Source organism: Symphalangus syndactylus, chromosome 4, assembly GCF_028878055.3.
Source record: "Symphalangus syndactylus isolate Jambi chromosome 4, NHGRI_mSymSyn1-v2.1_pri, whole genome shotgun sequence".
Lineage (NCBI taxonomy): Eukaryota > Metazoa > Chordata > Mammalia > Primates > Hylobatidae > Symphalangus > Symphalangus syndactylus.
In genome coordinates this window covers 132,079,064-132,100,339 of record NC_072426.2, presented here as the reverse complement: position 1 = coordinate 132,100,339, position 21,276 = coordinate 132,079,064, and the positions used below count along the sequence as shown (strand labels likewise).

At 37.5% G+C, this 21,276-nt stretch overlaps 2 protein-coding genes and 1 non-coding gene across 12 annotated transcripts in view; 1 reads left to right on the top strand and 2 right to left on the bottom strand.

Moving 5' to 3' along the window:
• The window catches only part of ETFDH (electron transfer flavoprotein dehydrogenase), a 38,669-nt gene that overhangs the window by 6,372 nt on the left and 11,021 nt on the right, over positions 1–21,276 (bottom strand). For all 3 annotated transcript variants that reach the window (XM_055276283.2, XM_055276282.2, XM_063638339.1), the window contains 7 exons: positions 19,638–19,719; positions 19,092–19,210; positions 13,913–13,990; positions 8,705–8,851; positions 6,653–6,793; positions 5,234–5,377; positions 769–937 (listed from right to left, as the gene is read on the bottom strand). In XM_055276283.2, the coding sequence (XP_055132258.1) occupies positions 769–937; positions 5,234–5,377; positions 6,653–6,793; positions 8,705–8,851; positions 13,913–13,990; positions 19,092–19,210; positions 19,638–19,719 (880 nt within the window). The remainder of the gene's footprint in view (positions 1–768; positions 938–5,233; positions 5,378–6,652; positions 6,794–8,704; positions 8,852–13,912; positions 13,991–19,091; positions 19,211–19,637; positions 19,720–21,276) is intronic.
• PPID (peptidylprolyl isomerase D) overlaps positions 1–21,276 on the top strand; it is a 47,177-nt gene that overhangs the window by 18,874 nt on the left and 7,027 nt on the right. The window contains exons 10-14 of one of the 8 annotated variants that reach the window (XR_010120580.1): positions 4,962–5,029; positions 5,203–5,350; positions 15,280–15,354; positions 17,029–17,627; positions 17,731–18,001. Coding sequence is in view for 1 of the 8 variants with exons in the window: in XM_063638340.1 (XP_063494410.1) it covers positions 4,962–5,029; positions 5,203–5,217 (83 nt within the window). In the remaining 7 variants the exon portion in view is untranslated. Of the gene's footprint in view, positions 1–4,961; positions 5,030–5,202; positions 5,562–9,765; positions 10,466–15,279; positions 18,002–21,276 lie in introns of those variants that run through there. The other 7 variants (XR_010120577.1, XR_010120579.1, XR_010120578.1 and 4 more) reach the window with 7 other exon arrangements.
• On the bottom strand, positions 3,455–3,673 carry LOC129481499 (small nucleolar RNA U3). The gene has a single exon (XR_008657472.1). It is a non-coding gene; the product is annotated as a small nucleolar RNA U3 (small nucleolar RNA).

Below are 21,276 nucleotides of genomic sequence, written 5' to 3'. Positions count from 1 at the left end.
AGCTTTACGGAGGTATAAGTGCTGGCTGTTTCTCTCCACCACAGCAGAAGAGTCATAGGCTTATATTTACAAAGCTTGCTAAAGAATACGTAGCTAAATTGTGCCTTTTGTAAAGGTATTCGTTCTATTGATACTTAAGAATTTGGGAGGTATCTTAATTATGTGTATTACATGTATGCAATATAAATGCAGTACTGTCATATTTGTAATAGTTTCTAACTAGGTGGGACACCACTGGTTCTTTTCTTTCTTGTGTGTGGGGGATGGAGTTTTGCTCTTGTTGCCCAGGCTGGAGTGCAATGGCACAATCTCAACTCACTGCAACCTCCACCACCCAGGTTCAAGTGATTCTTTTGCCTCAGCCTCCCAAGTAGCTGGGATTACAGGCACCCACCACCACACCCAGCTAATTTTTTTGTATTTTTAGTAGAGATGGGGTTTCACCATGTGGGCCAGGCTAGTCTCGAGCTCTTGACTTCAGATGATCCACCCGCCTCAGCCTACCAAAGTGCTGGGATTACAGGCGTGAGCCACTGTGCCTGGCTACCACTGGTAATTTTCTACTTTTTTGATGTGAATAAAACAGAACATTATAGTAAAAAATCACTGACTGTAATTATTGAGAATAAGTCATGTAGTTTTATTTGCATAGCATGCTTCTTAATACTTTCTATAAAGTGACAGATGCAATACAAATATTTTAATGTCAATTGAAATACACATAACCCAGCAATTTTCTTTTTTATACTTTACACAGGAATTTCTTACCTATTGTCTTTGATTGGAGATTTTCACTAGTTAGTTGATTAAAAATAGATTCTGCTGCTAAAATTCCACTTTTCATTGCTGTGTGAGTACCTTTGATCTTGGGAACATTCATAAAACCAGGACTACAACCAATTAGTAAACCACCAGGAAAGGTGAGTTTTGGTATGGACTGAGGAAAGAAAGATTCAGAATACATTTGTTAGCTCAAATTAAACAAGAACAACAGAATACTCCAAATCAGTCTTAAAGTATTCTAGAGCTGTAGGGAAAGGTTGAAAAATAAATACATGAAAATGAATTGAGCAAAGGAATAAAACAGAGCAAGGGCAGTTTTCTTCTTCCTGCTCTAAGAGTGAGGATTAGGACTATTACTATTTTTCTGTGAGAGTTCTTTTTTTTCCATCCTCATAACTGATCTACATGGGACAGATTTAGGACTGAAGCATCAATATGTTTTAAATAGAATGTTTTATTTATACATATCCATGTCATAGTTAAAATATTCTCTAAACCTGAATGCTGTTATCTAAATTGTGATTTGCCTGGAAATCAAAACCACAATGAGATATCATTTCACCCTAGTTAGAATGGCTATTATCAAAAAGACAAAAAATATACTGGTGAGGATGTGGGAAAAAGAAAACTCACACAGTGTTGGTGGGATGTAAATTAGTACAACCGTTATGGAAAACAGTATAGCGGTTCCTAAAAAAGCTACAAATAGAACTACCCATATGACCCAGCAATCCCACTATTGGGTATATATCCAAAAGAAAGCAAGTCAGTATGTGGAAGAGATACCCGCACTCTCATATTTATTGCAGCAGTATTCACAACAATTGCCAAGATACGGAATCAAACTAAGTTTTCATCAACAGATGAATGGATCAAGAAAACATGGTATATATATATATATACACAATGGAATACTATTCAGCTGGAAGAACAAATGAAATATTGTCATCTGTGACAACATGGATGAGCCTGGAAGACATGTTAAGTCAGTCAAGCACAGAAAGATAAACACCCTATGTTCTCACTCATATATGGAAACTTAAAAAGTTGATCTTATGGAAGTGGAGAGTAGAACAGTGGCTACTAGAGGAGGGGAATGGTAGAAAGGGCTGCGGGGCATGAGGGCGGGATACGGAGAGATTGGTTAATGGATACAGAAATACAGCTAGATAGGAGGAATAAGTTCTATTGTTCTATAGCACTGTAGAGTGACTATAATAAAGAATAATTTGTTATTTTTTTCAAATACCTAGAAGAAAAGATTTTAAATATTACCAACACAAAGAAATGATAAAGGTTTGAGGTGATGGGTATACTAATTACCCTGATTTGATCATTAAACATTATACACATGTATGGAAATATCACACTGTATCCTCTCTTCCCCCAAAATTAAGTGGACTTGAAAATTTCAAAGGGCATATAAAAAAAAAAAACGTAATTTGCTTTTACATGCATTCGGGGTAATACAAGACTTACAAAGGATACTATACACCCTCTTTATTCTACTTTGACAGCTAGGGATAGAAACCTATGCTCTAATCATGGCACCACTGCCACTAGCTACTACCCTAAACAATAGATTTTGATTAAGGACAAGCTGAATTTCCAAAATAAAATAGATAAAGACAATTCTTTGGACCTTAGTATACATTTCTGATTAAAAAAACAATATAATAAAGGGTGGGATATTTTTCAGCTTAGACAATAAATGTCTATATGTAGCCCACAGTATAGCAACTGAACTATGGATTGTTTGCATGGGAAAATGTACTCTTATAGTTTGAAAAGAAGAGCCAAGCAGCGTTGTTCTTTCCACATTCTGTATTTTTTTCTTCTCTGAGGACTTCCTAAAGTAAGCCATGGGGTCTTTGTTGAGAAAATGGTGAGTGGTACAGTTGGCTGATGGTATTAAGAGGGACTCAGGAGGGAGTTAATAAGAAAACTATTGACATCAACTGCAAAAGAGACATGGTGAGCACTCTGTCGCCACAGCTCTCATCAATGATAGAATTCCGTGAGGGAATAGTGGTGAAAAGCAAAACTAGGGGCAGAAGGAATGCTGATAAGAGAGAAGGATCAGGGCCCAGGTCCTTTCACAGTATATGTGGGGAATTAATTTATGACTGTAGTTCTCAGACCAAACTCAGGATTAGGACCACTTAGATAAAAGAGCATTAAATCAGGACCACAGAGCAGACAATGGGGAGGAGGTGCTATCTGGAGTGCTACTAGCTGAAAACAGATAAAGATTAGGGACTTAGATGATGACAATGCTTTTCTCAAATAAGGCTGTGGCTTTGTTGACACCAAGTTTGATTCAAGAACCAGAAGAATGTGAAATTTAATAAAAGGATATAAACTATGAGTGCAAGTTCTTCCAAAATAGGTGCTTAAATCCTAAGAATAAAAATATTATGCCCAAGGAAAATGTATGTGTTTAAGTTCTAGAAGGATCCTACCTTGTGTGGGGTGGGTTACTAGCAGCTACGCACCTTGTTTGGGACATTCATTAAACTAGGGCTACAAGTAATTAGAAACCCACTAGGGGAAGATGAGTTTTGGTATAGTCAGCGGAAGAAGGAGAAAAAAGGCAGTATTTGTTAGCTCAAAATAAACAAAATTGAATGTTTCAAATTGTTGCCTCTTCTTTTTCTTTACCTAAATGGGAGCCACTTGGACTGCATCCTTTCCCTCTCACTCTCCCTAAGGAAGGATAAAACAATCATCAATGCCGAATGGCAGCTGAGCAAAGCAGCATCAAGAGCCGGGCGGCATCACGCTTGGGAGAAAATACTGCGCTCTCCTCGTGGTTTCTGGTGCTTGCTACACCTTCAGAGAAACCTCTCTAGTATTGAACTACAGAAATGATCCCTGAAAGTGTAGTCTTTGTTGCCTCTTAAGGTCTTCAAGACCTTAACTGGAAATAAGTTTCTGAATCTCTGGCCAATGAAATCAGAAAATTCAGGTGAAAAGTGTGTGTGTGTGTGTGTGTGTGTGTGTGTGTGTGTGTGTGTGTGTGTGATGGGGGGAGGGGAGAGTCATCTCCTGTCGATTTGCAAATCATTTGACATGTCTGACATGCTTAAGTACACAAGGTAGATGGTTTTCAATAAAAATCTGTGTGTACTATTGAATACACTGAAACCTTTATAAATTACAGAGTAGGGTTAGATTGACAGTAACTATTATGGACATTATTTTTAAGAGTTTAATAGGCTTGAATACAGTTATGTAATTCAATACATATTTCTACCAAAGGAATTACTACTCTAGAAACAAAAACAATCTCATGAGAAGTAATCCCATGACAGACTTTGGGGACAGCATTATTTTAAGATTCTAGTGATTATGTTTATAATGTAGCTATGGTTTTGAGTTTATGAAATACTATTAGAGTAATAAAGTATTTAGAACCTCACTTTTAAAGATAAGTCAATTTCTCCTCCCCAAATTTTCCTATTATCTGTTACTTTTCTGATAAGTTTTTTAAAAGAAATCCAATTTCTAAGATAGTACTAGATTCCTAGAATATTAGAGACAGAGGGATCATATTTATTTTACAGATGATCTCTTAAGGCCAAAGTTAAAGAACTTGCCCCAAATAATTTGCTACAAGCTTTAGAGCAGATTTTTAGATCATCTTACCTGTATGATAACATTTCTCCAACAGTATTAACAGCTTTTATGACAATTAGCTACTAGGTCTTATTTCATTGTTTAATACAGACTGAATACATTATATTTGAGAAGATTTTGAATGTATATAAAAATAGGACAATTAAGGTAAAAGCTTAACAGAGGTAACCTAAAAGGCATGAATGTTACTAGGTAGTTGGAATGAATGAATTATGTTTGCTGAAAACCAAATTTGTCTTTGAGTTTCCTAGCAGTTAAGGAATAAAGAGAAATATTGTAGATTACAGTTTTTATTTTCTGGTTAAAACAACAAACAAAATGTCCATGAATTTATCTTCAGAGATCAATATATTATTTTTTGTTTTTGTTTTTGAGATGGAGTCTTACTCTGCTGCTCAGGCTGGAGTGTAGTGGCACAATCTTGGCTCACTGCATCCTCCACCTCCTAGGCTCAAGTGATTCTCCTGTCTCAGCCTCCTGAGTAGCTGGGACCACAGGGGCTCGTCACCACACCTGGCTAATCTTTCTATTTTTTGTAGAGATGGGGTTTCGCCATGTTGCCCAGGCAGACTGCCCAACTCGGCCTTCCAAAGTGCTGGGATTACAGGTATGAGCCACTATGCCCAGCCTAATATATTCTTAAAACTAAATTCATGGTGTAATTGAAGTACTGTGTGACACAGTTTTAGAAATGCTACATACTTTTATTGTTCCAATATTGTTTTTATTCTTTATCTAAATTTGTTATGTTATATGTTCAATTCTGAATTTATAATACAGAAACAAGGAAAATAAAAGTTGGAAGAGTTACCTGAAAGCCACCTTCATTGAGAGCTCTGGCTCCGTATGCAATCCTTTTTCCACCTTCCAAGGTTGGCCGAATGCTAGGATGGTGTTTCCACCTCTGGAACTCTCTAAATGGACTCAGGTATGGATTCTGATAGTCTAGACCAACCTTAAAAATTTACATTTATATTAAATTAGACATTTTTATTTCAAATTAAATCAGTTAAAATGTGAGCCATGTTTATCAGAAAACATGTACGTTAAATTTCTTGTACTCAAAAGTATTTGGAGCACTATGTGCAGTAATCCAAATGTAAATTAAAAATTGTATAAAATCTGTTTGGAAAAGAAAAGGATAGCATGTGTTTATTATCATCAAAATTATGAAAATTTAGAACATATTAACAAATCCTTGTGCTCTGGAACTCAAAGTCCAAATGAGAAAAACATAATCTATCATGAGATTAGAAAATAAAAATGAACAATAAAAAAATTAGAACAATATCTGTAGGTAAGCATCTCAGATTATGTTTCTATGAAAGGAGCTGTAATGATTTATTATACATTAATCAATACCAATTTGAAAGAAACTAATAATCTATACTACAGTACGACTGGGGAAAAAATAAAGAAAAAGGATGTAAACTACACTTAGAAAAAAAGAGGAAAAGAAATATAGAAGGTTACATTTTATAATGCATTACCAAAGTGTTAAAATTAACCACATCTTTTTCCTTTGATACAATTAAGTCACAGGAATAAATATCCAAAGGTGATGGGATGAACATTTGACTGGGGGGGTCAAAAAACACCAGTAACACATAAATTTAACAATGTATCATATGGAGATCTAATCATGGCACTAAACTATAAAGCTGCCACCAATTGCAAGGTACAGAAACTAATTTTTCCATTCTTTGTAATGTTCAACATGTAATTTACTGCAAAGATGTGTAGGAGGCCAAAAAAGGAGAAACTGTTGGTATTTTTAAAAAGTTCTATGTTCAAACCTAGTGCTGATTTCATTTTCAGTGGTAGCATGCCACAGTGGAAATGGAATTTGAGGTCAGACAAGGTCAGGCATTTCTGCCTGTTATTTAATGGGTGTATATGGGTAAGTTGTTTTAACTTATTTGGACTTCAGTTTTCTCATCTGTAAAATGAAGATATACCTATTTCACAGTTATTATGAAACTTACTTAGAAATCTCAGAAAAGCATCCAGCACAGTGCCTGGAGTGTAGCAGCTACTATTACTACTGCTACGTGTGTTTAGTAGACTTAATGACACAGCAGCCATAAGCACTTTATATATTGATAAAATTAGAAAGTAAGCTTTAAATAAAAAGCATTTTACAGTCTTCAGATTCAAAACCCTTATTTTATAACACTGATGGAAATATAACTCTAGCAGTAGAATTTTCCCTAATGGGAATATAACTTACCACAAGACCAAGAGCTACTAGGGGTTCACCTTCATTCAAATGATAGAGGAAAGATCCTCCATAGGTATGTCTGTCCAAGGGCCAACCAACAGTGTGATCTACTCTCCCAGGTTTCCAGTTCTTTTCATCAATAACCCATAACTAAAAAAAAACAAAAACAAACAAACAAAAAAGTCCTGCAGTATTTTAAAAATGTTTTTATGTCACCACAATGCATAAAACTTGCCAGGTTTAATGTCTTATTTATGAAAATTACAAGTGAAAAACTGTAATATAAGAATACAACAAAATTACCTCAAATATTAAAGAAGGCTGGGCACAGTGGCTCATGCCTGCAATCCTAGCACTTTGGGAGGCTGAGGTGGGCAAATCACTTGAGGTCAGGAGTTTAAGACTATCCTGGCCAACATGGTAAAACCCTGTCTCTACTAAAACTACAAAAATTAGCTGGGCATGGTGGCGGACGCCTGTAATCCCAGCTACTCAGGAGGCTGAGGCATGAGAATTGCTTGAACCTGGGAGGCAGAGGTTGCGGTGAGCTGAGATCATGCCACTGCACTCCAGCCTGGGTGATGGAGCATGACTCAGTCTCAAAAAATAATAATAATAATAATAAAAAAGAATACAGGTGGATCACTTTGAATATCAAAGAAAATTATATCAAAGTGCAGCATGAGTCAGAGTAAAGAAACAGGTCAGAAAACTTATGAACTCTTTAAGACATTAAATAGATTCTCAAATTGGTAAAGACTTTTATACAATTATAGCAAATTAGGAAATCCTACTGAAAGGCTGAGGGAAAGTTCTGTGGTGCTGGTAGTGTTCTCTATCTTCATCTGGGTGACAGCCACATGGGTATGTTCACCATGTAAAAATTAATGTAGCTCTACACTTAAGGTCTCTTCATAATAGACATGTATTCTCCAACAAAGAAATTTATTCCCTCTACCCTGCCCCCCACAATTGAAATAAATTGTTCACCCTCTTTTCAGACTGGTAAATTTTAAATTCTGAACAATTTCTATCTGAAATATTATCTAAGTCAGATAATATTACGTGCAATCAGACATATGCAATCTATCAAAACAAACCCTTATTCACAATGAATCTAGTTTTATATAGACTTTGAACCTTTCTGAGATTTAACCTAAAATAAATTTTTTGTTGTTAATTACTATATTTTTAATTTTTTTAGAGATAGGATCTCACTCTGTTACCCAGGCTAGGGTGCAGTGGTATGATCACAGGTCACTGCAGTCTTGATCTCTTGGAGTGAAGTGGTTCTCCTGCTTCAGCCTCCAGAGTAGCTGAGACTACAGGTGTGCACCACCACACCTGGCTAATTTTTAAATTTTTAGTATAGATGACACTACGTTGCCCAGGCAGGTCTTGAACTCCTGGACCCAAGCAATCATCTTGCCTTGGCCTCTCAAAATGCTGGGGTTATGGGTGTGGGCCACCATTGCTAACTCCACAAAAATATTTAAACAAAAGGGTTATAATGAAAATTTTACATTTACATTCTAATAAGCCTAGGATTTGGGAAAATAAGACTAGAGAATGGATAAATTGAGAAAATGTACAATACATAACCTAATTAAATTTTAGGTTGCAGATTAATATACTATGGCTGAGTGTGTCTTTCATAAAGAAAATTATCTTCATATTACAATTTTGAAAAAATAATTCTTTGTAGGATGTGGTCATCCTACAAACAGCATATGGATAACAAGAACAATTCTAACAGGGCAGATGGCATTACAATGAAAAAAAAAAAAGATTCAAATATTCACAAGTTCAAGATTCACTTCAAGCAATACTTGATACAACAATTCCAACATGTAAAACTAACTTAACCAGTAAGAGAATTTGATCAGTAATATCTTCTAGCCCCTTGAAAAATATCCCAAATAGTTTTAGTCATAATGAGCATTTCAAGACAATGAAAAAATATAACTAAAATTAAATCAGTATTATAAACTACCTGATAATACAAATAAATTTAAATTCCATCTTTCCCAAAATTAAAATTACAGAAACAAACCAGGATACCTCCTTCAGTCCAATCCCGTAGGTTTGAGGTTCACAATTTGCTCTCAAATCAAACTTCTTATATAGTTGCTTGGCTAGATGTCCATGGCAACCTTCTGCAAAAATTGTGACTTTAGCATGTAGTTCCAGTCCTCTCTCAAATGTTGCCTGAAAAGCAAAAACATGTTAAATGGCAACATTTGACAATTTAAAATACATTCACATTCTGGTCAGATTCAAATTGAACTATGATTCAGATGTAGAAGAGACAGTGCAAATGTATAATATTATAAAGAATCACATAGTAAATATATAATATATAGAATCATATAATCTTACTCTTCTCACTTAAAATACCTCATGGAAATCTTTTCAAGTCACTGTATAGCTCAAATCTTTCTCTTTAATGGCTAGGTAGTAGTCCATGTAGAGAGACAGGATAGATTATCCAGCTCCTCTGCCAATGGATAATAGCCATTCACTGTTTCCAGCTTATGCATGAACATAAACAATGTTATAAGATATAAACACTTTTGAATATATATTTAATATAGAGCTGACCCTTGAACAAGATGGGTTTGAACTGTGTGGGTTCACATATACAAGGATTTATTTTTAACCAACTAAGGATTGAAAATACAATATTCATCAGATGTGAAACCCGAGTATATGGAAGACCGATTTTTCATATATGCGAGTTCTGCAGGGCTAACCTTGGGACTTGAGTATGCATGAATTTTGGTATACTTGGGGGGTCCTGGAGCCAATCTACCATGCACACCAAGGGACACCCATATACATGTACAATATTGGTGCTTTTATTCCTGTAAGATAGATACCCAGGAGTGGCCCTCTTAGATCAAAGGGTACATCTATTTTTTTAAATTGATATTATCATATTACTTTCTAAAAAGCCTGAAGCAATGAATATATTTCCATCAGTAGTATATAAGACCCTTTCCCTATAGTACAGTTAGTGACAGATATAACTGTTCCTTTTACATTTTTGCTAGTGTATCAAGTGTGATAACTCACTACTATTTTATTTTAATTTTTTAATTTTTTTTTTTTTTTCGAGACAGAGTTGTGCTCTTGTTGCCCAGGCTGGAGTGCAATGGCACGATCTCGGCTCACTGCAACCTCTGCCTCCAGGGTTCAAGCAATGCTCCTGCCTCAGCCTGCTGAGTAGCTGGGATTACAGGTACCTGCCACCAAGCCCAGCTAATTTTTTGTATTTTTAGTAGAGACGGAGTTTCACCATGTTGGCCAGGCTGGTCTCGAGCTCCTGACCTCAGATGATCCACCCACCTTGGCCTCCCAAAGTGCTGGGATTACAGGTGTGAGCCACGGTGCCTGGCCCTCAATACTATTTTAATTTGCATTTCCCTGATTACTATTTTGAGCATCTTTTCTTTTTGATTCAAGAAATAGTGAATGAATACCTACAATGTGCCAGGTTCTGTGCTAGGCATTGGGAATACATGGATGAATTAAAAAAAGATATGTTCCTTTTCTTTGGACTAGCCATAGAGACAGACATTAAATGAATACATGAGTATATAATTACAAATTGTTTAAGTGCTATGAAAGAGAGCAGAGGGTATTACAAGGGAGAATAATAGAAGCCAGCTATTCTAGATTGAGTGAACAGGAAAGTCCTCTTTGAAGAAATGACATTTAACCTCTGGACTCTGAAAAAAACATATTTAAGTATCTTTACTAATGATTAGTGGTCACTGGAGTTGTTCTTCGATGAATTGTTAATTTTTTAGATTCTACCCATTTTTCCAATGTGTTGTCTTTTTTCTTGTCGACGTTTAAGTGTTCCTTGATATTACAGATAGTCAAACATTTACAGACTTTATAGTATATTTTGGTATAAAGAAGTGTTTAACTTTTATATATTAAGTTAAAAAAGGTTTGTCTGTTTTTTACAGATTTTTAGTATCTTGTTGCCATAGGGTGGCTTACCCTACCCCTAGATTGTTAACTGTCATCTCTTAGATTTCTGATTTGTATTGTTTTAGATCTTTAAATCACCAGAAAGAAACAACCAGCAAACCGGGGTCCAACTCTATTTGCTTCTAGATGGACAGTTTCCCCAGCACCACTTATAAAACAATTCAATCTGTATGAACTAGAATATTAATTAACATATTTCTGTTTCTTCTCAGAAGTAACATGCCCTTTAGTGTTCAAGGGACAGGCCGTGGAGCCACACAGCCTGTATTCAAATCCCAGCCCCACTACTTACCAGCTGTCTGACCCCAGCCAAGTTACTTAACCTCTGTAACTTAAAAATGTCCAAATCAGAATTCTTATAATAAGATGCATATTGGAGATAGGAACCAAGAGAAGGCTGTAAGAGAGCCAAGTCAAAAAAGTGTTTCAAGAAGTAAAACATAATCCAACTGTGTCAAGTGCTACCCACTAGAAGGTCAAGTAAGGGAAAACAGACCTGTCTACCAGATTGGCAAAATGGAGGAATTTGTGACTCTAACAAGAGCTGTTTCAGTGAAATGGCAGGGAGAAAGCCTAGCTACAGTGGGTTAAATAGAGAGTGGAACAACACATTAAACAGAATCTTTGATTTTCCCCACTCTAATCTTGTGGTAGTACTGTTTTTAAAAACTTAGATTTTGGGGCTCAAATTACTAAGACTCCATTGTACTCTTCTATGCTATTAGATCTGTATAAATACAATATACAAAATATAAACGTTTTTACAAATGCAAAGCATAAAGTTAAAAACCATATATTTTTGTTTTTTAATTTTTTTTTTTTTTTTTTTTTTTAGACGGAGTCTCATTCTGTCGCCCAGGCTGGAGTGCAGTGGCGCGATCGCGGCTCACTGCAACCTCTGCCACCTGAAATAAGCCCATATTTGAACAAATGAGAACACACAAAAATGAAATATCAGAATGGTAGAATTTGTGTGCTTCAATTTGGTTATAATATAAAATACAAAAATATTTAGACTAAAATATAATTTATAATTAGTCATAATATAGAAAATAACCATAATATATGAAAAACCATATTCTTTTACTGAGAAGCAGTATGAGATAACAGTTCTTTACAAACCTGGCTATGCATCGGAATCCCTGGAGGCTTGTTAAGAAACAGCTTCTTAGGCCTTACTGCAGGACAGGCTGAGCCCCAAGATGTCACATGATTCTGATGTGGCCAGTTAAACCACTAGGAGTCCCAAACAGGATTTGCCATTTGCTTTTTTTTTTTTTTTTTAGAGGGAGTCTCGCTCTGTAGCCCAGGCTGGAGTGCAGTGGCGTGATCTCGGCTCACTGCAAGCTCCGCCTCCTGGGTTCACGCCATTCTCCTGCCTCAGCCTCCCGAATAGCTGGGATTACAGGCGTGCGCCACTATGCCCAGCTAATTTTTTTGTATTTTTTTTTTTAGTAGGGATGCGGTTTCACCGTGTTAGCCAGGATGGTCTCTATCTCCTGACCTCGTGATCTGCCTGCCTCAGCCTCCCAAAGTGCTGGGATTACAGGCGTGAGCCACTGCGACGGGCCGCTATTTGCTTTTAAAGCAGGAAATATGAGAAGGAGAAAGTCTGCTGTAAGAGACTGTAGATTCCTAATTCTAATCCAAGAGTGGCAGAGAGGAGGATAAACTATCAGTTGACAAATATTTACTGAGACCTAATATGTACCTGGCATTATGCCAGGCATTGGAATAACCCCAGGATCTCCATCCTTAGGGAGCTTATAATCTAGTTGGGAAATCGGAAAATAAATAAACCTGAATAGACAGGTTAGTTGATTGAGATGTCAATTTGTGTTTTGTTCATATTATAGGACAGCAAGCTATTTTTTTCCTTATCTTTTCCAAAGAGTGAGAATTCTATGTTCTAATGGTTTTGCTTTCAGATTCAAAAATACAAGATGTGAAAACCTGAAAATTATCCAGGTTTATATTTTGAAATGGGAGGTGGAGAATCAGTTTTATATCTACCAAGAGATGTTAAATCATGTCAAAGTGCTTAAGAATATTGTGATAAAGGCCGGGCGTGGTGGCTCATGCCTGTAATCCCAGAACTTTGGGAGGCCGAGGTGGGTGGATTACTAGGTCAGGAGTTCAAGACCAGCCTGGCCAACATGGGAAAACCCCGTCTCTACTAAAAATACAAAAAGTAGCCAGGCATGGTGGCGTGTACCTGTAATCCCAGCTACTCAGGAGGCTGAGGTGGGAGAACTACTTGAACCTGGAAGGCAGAGGTTGCAGTGAGCCAAGATCACGCCACTGCACTCCAGCCTGGGCAACAGAATGAGACGCCGTCTCAAAACAAACAAACAAACAAACAAACAAACATGTCAAAGTATATCACTATTTACCTACTGATAGTAATGCAAAATGATTCTTGTCCAAAGAAATGAAAATTGTGGAGAAATAAAAACTGTGGAAACTATTTTCATTTGATGTATTTGGTTAATGCAGTGGATTGATGGCCTATAAATATGTATATGTTTGAATTCTCCTTGCACTGGTTGTAACATCTTACTGATTCTCTCCTTAACTAAATGAAGTAAAATCTTTGACATGTGTTTGACTTATGTTTGTATATTTATATGTCATTATCTTTAAAAAATTTTTAAACATATTATAACTACTTGCCTAAATCATTGTTAGCTCAAAGTTGCTTCTATATACTTTTTAATGAGAGAAAAATTCCATATTAATTACTGTATTCTAACACCCACATTTTTTGACATTCTTAAAATTTTTATTTATTTATTTATTTATTTATTTTGAGACCAGGTTGTAAAACTGGCTAATTTTATATTTTTGGTAGAGACAGGGTCTCACCATGTTGCTCAGGAAGTTCTCAAACTCCTGGGTTCAAGTGATTCACCTGCCTTGGCCTCCCAACACCTATATAATTAATGTATAGTTTGTAGCAAGACTTTATTGAGTCTAAGTTGGTTCTTTCTTCTTCTTCTTCTTTTTTTTTAAGACAGGGTTTTGCTCTGTCACTCACCCAAGCTGAAATGAAGTGGCATGATTATGACTCACTGCAGCCTCGAACTGCTGGGCTCAAGTGATCCTCCTGTTTCAGCCTCCAAAGTAGCTAGGACTACAGGTGTATACCACGAAGCCCAGCTAATTTTGTTTTCTTTTTTTGGAGAGACGGGGTTTCACTTTGATGCCCACACGGTTCTTTCTGTTGTTTGTCGCTTTCTTAAGCACGTAACTATTAAAAAGGTTTACCTTTGGTGCACCATCCTTTTGTATCCCTACATCGTTAGTGGCAATTCCTTTTACACTACCATCATCATGAAAAAGGACCTAAAAACGATAAAAACAAATTTATTAATACCTTGGAATTCATAATAATCTTGAAAAAACAGTAAACAGCCTTAGGTTTCTTAGAAGGTGAACATCTTCTCTAGATGATAGAAATACAGTTTAAAATGTTCAGGTAATAAAGAGACATGTATTAAGGTACTCCCTTCTAGAGTATTAAAGAACAGAGCTCGCACAATGGGAAATGAAAACAATGCCACAACCTTGATGAGAAAGAAAAGGGGGAGACTACTAGAGAGATTACTAGGGAAACTAGTAAGATTAAACAAGAAGTGCCCTTCAGATGTCAAATCATGTGTAAAGAATCTGAAATGGAGGCCTGTAACACATGAAGAACATGAAGGTGGAGAGAAAGAAACTGTCAGGAAAGCTTACGTCTCAAATGAATGAAGACTTCAAAAAACAAAAAATAAAACAAAACAGGAAGAAGCTGAAGACAGACCAAGGATGATAAAAGTTTATTTTTGGAGCAAGAAAAAGGGGGAAAATAGGTCAAAAGTGTAATTCTGATGAGGAGAAATAGTAATAGTCTGTAACCCTTGGTTTCTGTTTTCTCTGTGGAGGAAAATGCTCGTTGGATAGTAAAGTACAAAATGTACAATGCAATTACACAGCAGATTATAAGAAAGCATGGGCGTGGAGAAGTACAAGAAAAGATTAGCAGCAATGGATATGAACCCAATCCCTGCAAAAAAAGAAAAAAAATATATATATATATAAATATAAAGGTTTTATTTGATATCCTGAAAACGAACAAATCAACAGCAGAATATGGCTATAGACTAAACTGAAGTTTGGCTCAGAGTACCCTCAAAAAACCCTGGCAAAGAGATCAATAATCTGTTGATGATAATCATTAAGGATCTGAGAAAAGAAGAGTGGCACAAGTGACTATAAGTGTTCATGTATGTATTCCAAAAGTGAAAATCATGGATTCTACAAACCACCTACCTTTGACTTTGACACTGATTGCAGTCAACAATGTTTAACAAGGAGAAATGCAAAATCCCACACTTGGGTCCAAAAACCCAAATGCATGTATATGGGTTAGGAAAACAGAAATTTATAGCAGTATAATACAGGGACCTATGTGTTTTATTTGACTTACAAACTGTAAGGGTAAAAACAAATAGAAAAAAACTGAATTTTTCTTGCCAATAACTTTTCTTTCAGCATTTCCTTTAGCAAACTTCCAACTGCAAATCCTTTATTTGTCTCTCTGAGATACATGGCAGTCTTTTTAAACTGCATTCCAGGAATGTCTTTTTTAGGGCTTTGGAGCCATCGCTTTGAAATGGAACACCAAGAAGGATGCCTCTTGTCTTCCTGTGTCTGTGGGAATTTGGGTAGGTGTTTGGCTCTAAGTTGTAACTTCCTGCTTGTCAAAAAACAAAACAAACAAACAAAAACCCAACAACAAAAAAACATTTAATTTTTCCTTAGAGTAAAAACAGTTAACATTTATGTAATGGATAGATTGTATCTGTAAAAACAGTTAACATGTATGTAATGAATGGATTGTATCTGCCTGGCTATTTAAAAGGGTGAGATTTCTGTCTTGGCCTGTGATATGCATCATAGTCTTGGTTTAAGGCTAATTCAAGAATAAAACTGTTTCGTTCTTTTTTTTTTTTTTTTTTTGAGACGGAGTCTTGCTCTGTCACCCAGGCTGGAGTGCAGTGGCGCGATCTCGGCTTACTACAAGCTCCACCTCCCGGGTTCACGACATTATTCTGCCTCAGCCTCCCAAGTAGCTGGGACTACAGGCGCCCACTACTGCGCCCAGCTAATCTTTTTTTAGTAGAGACGGGGTTTCCCCGTGGTCTTGATCTTCTGACCTCGTGATCCGCCTGCCTCAGCCTTCCAAAGTGCTGGGATTACAGGCGTGAGCCACTGTGCCCAGTCTTTTTTTTTTTTTTTTTTTGAGACAGAGTCTCTGTTGCCAGGCTGGAGTGCAGTTGCACCATCTCGGCTCACTGCAACCTCTGCCTCCCGGGTTCAAGTGATTCTCCTGCCTCAGTCTCCTGAGTAGATGGGACTACAGGCACCTGCCACCACGCCCAGCTGATTTTTGTATTTTTAGTAGAGACGGTGTTTCACCATGTTGGCCAGGAGGGTCTCGATTTCTTGACCTCGTGATCTGCCCACCTCAGCCTCCCAAAGTGCTGGGATAACAGGCATGAGCCACTGCGCCTGGCCTGTTTCATTCTTTTTTATAATTTATGAGGAGAATTTTTCTGGGTCCTCAGGCGATTTTATTTTTTATTTTTTGAGATGGAATCTCGCTCTGTCGCCCACGCTGGAGTGCAGTCGCATGATCTCGGCCCACTGCAACCTCTGCCTTCTGGGTTCAAGCGACTCTCCTGCCTCAGCCTCCCAAGTAGCTATGATTACAGGCATGTGCCGCCATGCCTGGCTAATTTTTTGTATGTTTAGTAGAGACGGGGTTTCACCATGTTAGCCAGGATGGTCTTGATCTCCTGACCTCGTGACCTGCCCGCCTTGGCCTCCCAAAGTGCTGGGATTACAGGTGTGAGCCACCGTACCTGGCCAAGATTTTATTTTTAATAATTTCCCCAGTAATGCAAAATAAGAATCAATAGTGTGATGTGGTTGCCAAAAAAGTAATTACTTTGAGGGAATTAATGGAAGACCAGTTTCTAGAATGGGGAAGATAACAGTTCTACACTAGACATGAAGTGGTTTATTCATTCTGGGTGCCGCTTTGTAAAGGGGATAAAAAGAGGATCCATTCAGAAGTTGGCAGCAAGAATACTGAAAGAACTCAAAACTCAAATTATGTACCATCATGGCTGAAAGAACTGAGAATATTTAAGCTAGTGCTGGGGCTCAGAAGATAATACTCTAAAAAGTATGTTCCTGGCATGCTGATGTTGAGGCTCAGAAACCGATATCCCAAAATATGGTGCTTTGACATGCTGAACTGAAGAAGCTTCAATGTCTCTCTGACCTTCCCAGGCCAACTGTCCCTGTCTCTTAATCGTCTGTCTCTCCCAAAGCACAGGATGAAGTTGTTCTCTGAAGTTCCCTTATCTTCCTAAAATATGGGCCTACCAAAGAAGCAAACAATTACTTCTGGTCCCTTTCCTGAGTTTTCATGAACGGAACTCATATTGCAGGAAGAATGACTGAAGTCTGTCTATAAACTTGGACAGCCTTCTGTCAGAAACCACTGTCTTCTCTGCAGGCTCAAGAGACTTTGTCCCAGGTCACTGTATGTTCTTCAAGCCCATTGAATTCCCCTAAAAATCACTTACTATCCCCCTAAAGTCATCCATACTTCCCCATCTCCATTTTCCCTACCAAGAAAGGCATATAACTGTACCCCATTGTGTGGTAGGGTAATCACTCTGTAATATTCCCTTCATGCACGCTGATAAACCTGTATGCCTTTCCTCCTACTAACCTGCCTCTTGTGAGTTTTCTATGAACCTTCAGAGGGTGAGGGGAAGTCTTCCCTTGGCACTCAGCCCCTATGCTGAGTACCTAGAACCGAAGAAAGACTGGAAGGCCTCAGAAACAAGGTCTTTCTAACCTTCTCCCATCCCTCTTTCTCTCCTAAAGCAAGTCACAGAAACCAGGATTCCTCTTCCTCAAGGTGAGTCATAGAAACCAGAACTCCTCTCCCTTAATACAGGCCATAAAACCTAGAAAGGCTATTTTCTTACTTCTCCCTTTCCCCTTGAAAACTCTCATTCCAGAGGAGTTCTGCTCCAGCCATACCTCAGAGGAAGAAATGCTACACAAAAAGGCCAAAGAGAATGTGAACAGACAGGCCTTGCTTGGCTTCCTCTCTCAGTCTACTACCATTAGATCATACCCTTCTGTCTAATCACATTTCAACATGGCTGTCCATTCTTATTGTACCTAAGCATAAAAATGGTTTCCCCTGGGTCTTTGGGGCCTTTATTTCTGAAGGATTTCATATCATGTAAAACTTTGTTAAATAAATGTGTTATGTTATTCTTGTTACCCTGTCTTTTGTTACAGGAGTGTCAGCTGTGACCCTTGTGATGGGTAAGGAAGGGTATCACACCTTTCTGCTACTGGGGCTCAGAAAATGATAGGCTCAAATATGGCACTCTGGCATGCTAAACCAAAGCAGCAGCTTCAAGGTCTCTCTGACCTTCCCCTCCTCCTGTCTTTCAATCCTATCTCTTGTAAAGCACTGGATGCGGCTCTTCTCTGATAATTTCATTCTCTACTTTAAGACTGGACCTGACAAAGAGAACACAATGGTCTTCTATCCCATTCCTGAAATCTTATTATTAGTATGTATTTCAGAAAAGAAAACAGAAATAAGCAGCTACACCTAAACAAACACTTTTTCATAAGATCATGCCTGCCTCTCAGGCTTATTCAAATTCCAAAGAGAATCATTTACAAGTTAATTTCTGTGTCTTGGGTGCATTCATTCTCCCTAAAAATCATTCACTTCCTCTCAAGATTGCTAAACACCGAATTTCCCCTTCCCTTCTGATGAAGGGTGGATAAGCATTTGGACCTCACTGGGTTATTGGGTCATCATTCTCTTGTGCTTATGCATGTTAAATAAATCTGTATGCTTCTTCTCCTATTACTCTGTCTATTGTCAGTTCATTTCTGGTGAACCTTCAGAGGGCAGAGACAAACCTTTCCCTTAACTCCTATACCACCCCTACACTGGGAAAGAAAAAAATTCCACAGTAAAGATAGGGAGGAAGAGGGAGCAGGGAATAATTATAATTAGAAAGTTGTCCTTGGAAGAGGGCATAGATTTGTTCTGGATAGTATAAAACTGTAGGTAAGTTCTGTTCAAAATAAGGAAGAGGTTACCAACAATCCACAATTTTTCGTCCCTTGTGGTGAACAATCATAAGTTGGACAATCACTTGATGGGGGTACAACATCAGGAATTCAAGTACTCTTTGGATTAGATACTTTAAAGATTCCTTCTAATCTTATAATTCTAAAATCCCATGGCTTTTAAAAAATATTTATTTCTTCAACTTTATAAAATTCACCACTTATTAAAAAAAGAGAGTTCCTATGAATATTAAAAACAAAACAAAACTATACAAACCTCAGCAGCTGCATAACCAGGGTATACTTCAACACCAAGGGCTTCTGCTTGTTCGCCCATCCAGCTCACTAAATGTCCCAAGCGTACAATGTAATTGCCATGATTATTCATTGGAAGCCCTATAAATATACGCTTAATTTATAAAACTGACTTTTTATTGATAAGACATTACAAAAACATAAATACTTTAAAATTTCGAATCAATATGTATTTCTACGTAAGTGCTATATTGATGGTCACACTTTCAACTTATTTTCTACAATTTTGGTCTAGAGTTCTAATTTATTACATTACAAACAACATTAAAGCACTAAGTTAGAAATTCCTGCTTGGCTTACAAGGCTGTCTCAATTCTTCTAGACTGGAAGACAAAAGAACTGAGTTCTAGTCCTGCTTTCCCACCAGCTAGCTGTATAGCTTTGGATAAGTCCTTCAAATATCTGGGCCTCAGTTCTCATCTGCAAAATGAGGAAATTTCGCCAGATGAAATGTAGTTCCTTCCAGCTGTGGAATTCCATAGTTCTATGAATATTCACTATACCTTACCTGGAAGAATTGGCACAGGAATTCTGTATTTCTCTGTTAAAATTCCAAATCTGTCTTCTGTTACAGGAGTGTTAAGTGGAGCCTAGAAATAAAGGAAGAAAAAGAAATGTTTTTAGTTTATATTTGCAAGTGTAAATATAAATACAAAAAAACTGTAAAATGTACTCTGATGACAAAAAAAGAACTCCCCCCTAATTTTTTTTTGGCATTTCCTTTATAAAACTTGTCACTATAAATCCTTTCTCTGTCTGAAATGTATGGGAATCTTTTTTTATTTTTTTTTTTTGAGACAGTGTCTCTTTCTGTCACCCAGACTGGAGTGCAGTGGTGCAATCTTGGCTCACTGCAGCCTCTGCCTCCTGGGTTCAAGTGTTTCTCCTGCCTCAGCCACCCAAGTAGCTGGGCTTACAGGCACCTGCCACTATGCTGGGCTAATTTTTGTATTTTTAGTAGAGAGGGGGTTTCACCACTTTGGCCAGGTATTTTTAGTAGAGAGGGGGTTTCACCATGTTGGCCAGGCTGGTCTCGAACTCCTGACCTCAAGTCATCCACCCCCTCTTGGCCTCCCAAACTGTTGGGATTACAGGCATGAGCCACCACGCCCAGCCAGCTGGGAATCTTTTAAAAATCTAAACAAACCTCTTGCCAATTTTGCATCCCAGGAATATATTTCTTGGGAGTCTTGGAAACATCTTTGAAATGTGACCATCATGTCTTTTTGTCTCTGTAGAGAGGTTAGCCAAGGTGCTTGGCTCTAAGTTGAAACTTCCTGGTTGGTGAAAGGTAAGAGAAGTTTTATTTTCCTTTTGGATAAAGAAAATTAACATGTTTTGACATTGTACCTGCTGGGTATACACACTAAAAGGCACCAAAGGCTGTGTGGTGGCTCACAGGCCTATAGTCCCAGCATTTTGGGAGGACGAAGCCAGTGGATTTGAGCCCACATGGCAAAAATCCCGTCTGTACTAAAAAAAATACAAAAATTAGCTGGGTGTGGTGGCGCACGCCTGTAATCCCAGCTACTGAGATTGGGTGAGGTGGGAGGACTACTTGAGCCTCGGAGGTTGAGGCTACAGAGAGCTATGATTGTGCCACTGTACTCCAGCCTGGGTGACAGAGTGAGACCCCGTCTCAAAAAAAAGGTGCCAAAGCAATAAAGGGCTTCAACATGAAAAACATTTTCTATTAGAATTGATATTATGTCAATGTTAATTCAATAATATCCATTTCTGATATAATATCAAAAGGATAAATTCAACTGGGCCCAATTAAAGTATTTCTAGTTTAAGGGAGCTTGATATTTCAGAAAGGAGAGCACAGATGAAATTTTTGGAATTCAACTTATTCCATATGGAAAGAATACAGATGATATTTATATAATTTTTGATCCTTGCAAGTATATTCACAACCACTGAATAATCTAATCTAGGAGGTAGGACAGGTATAATATAACCCATCTTAGAGAAGAAAAAATTAACAGTCTAAGATTTTAGCCAAATTCATACAAATTTTGTTTAAGAAAATAAAACTTGGACTTGGTCCTCTTGGTCTATATCACACCTGTGGTTTTTCTGCTTAGGTTATGGGAAGCCATATTAATATGTTTCTTCAGAAAATCAGGTTATCCTCTTTGGCTTTA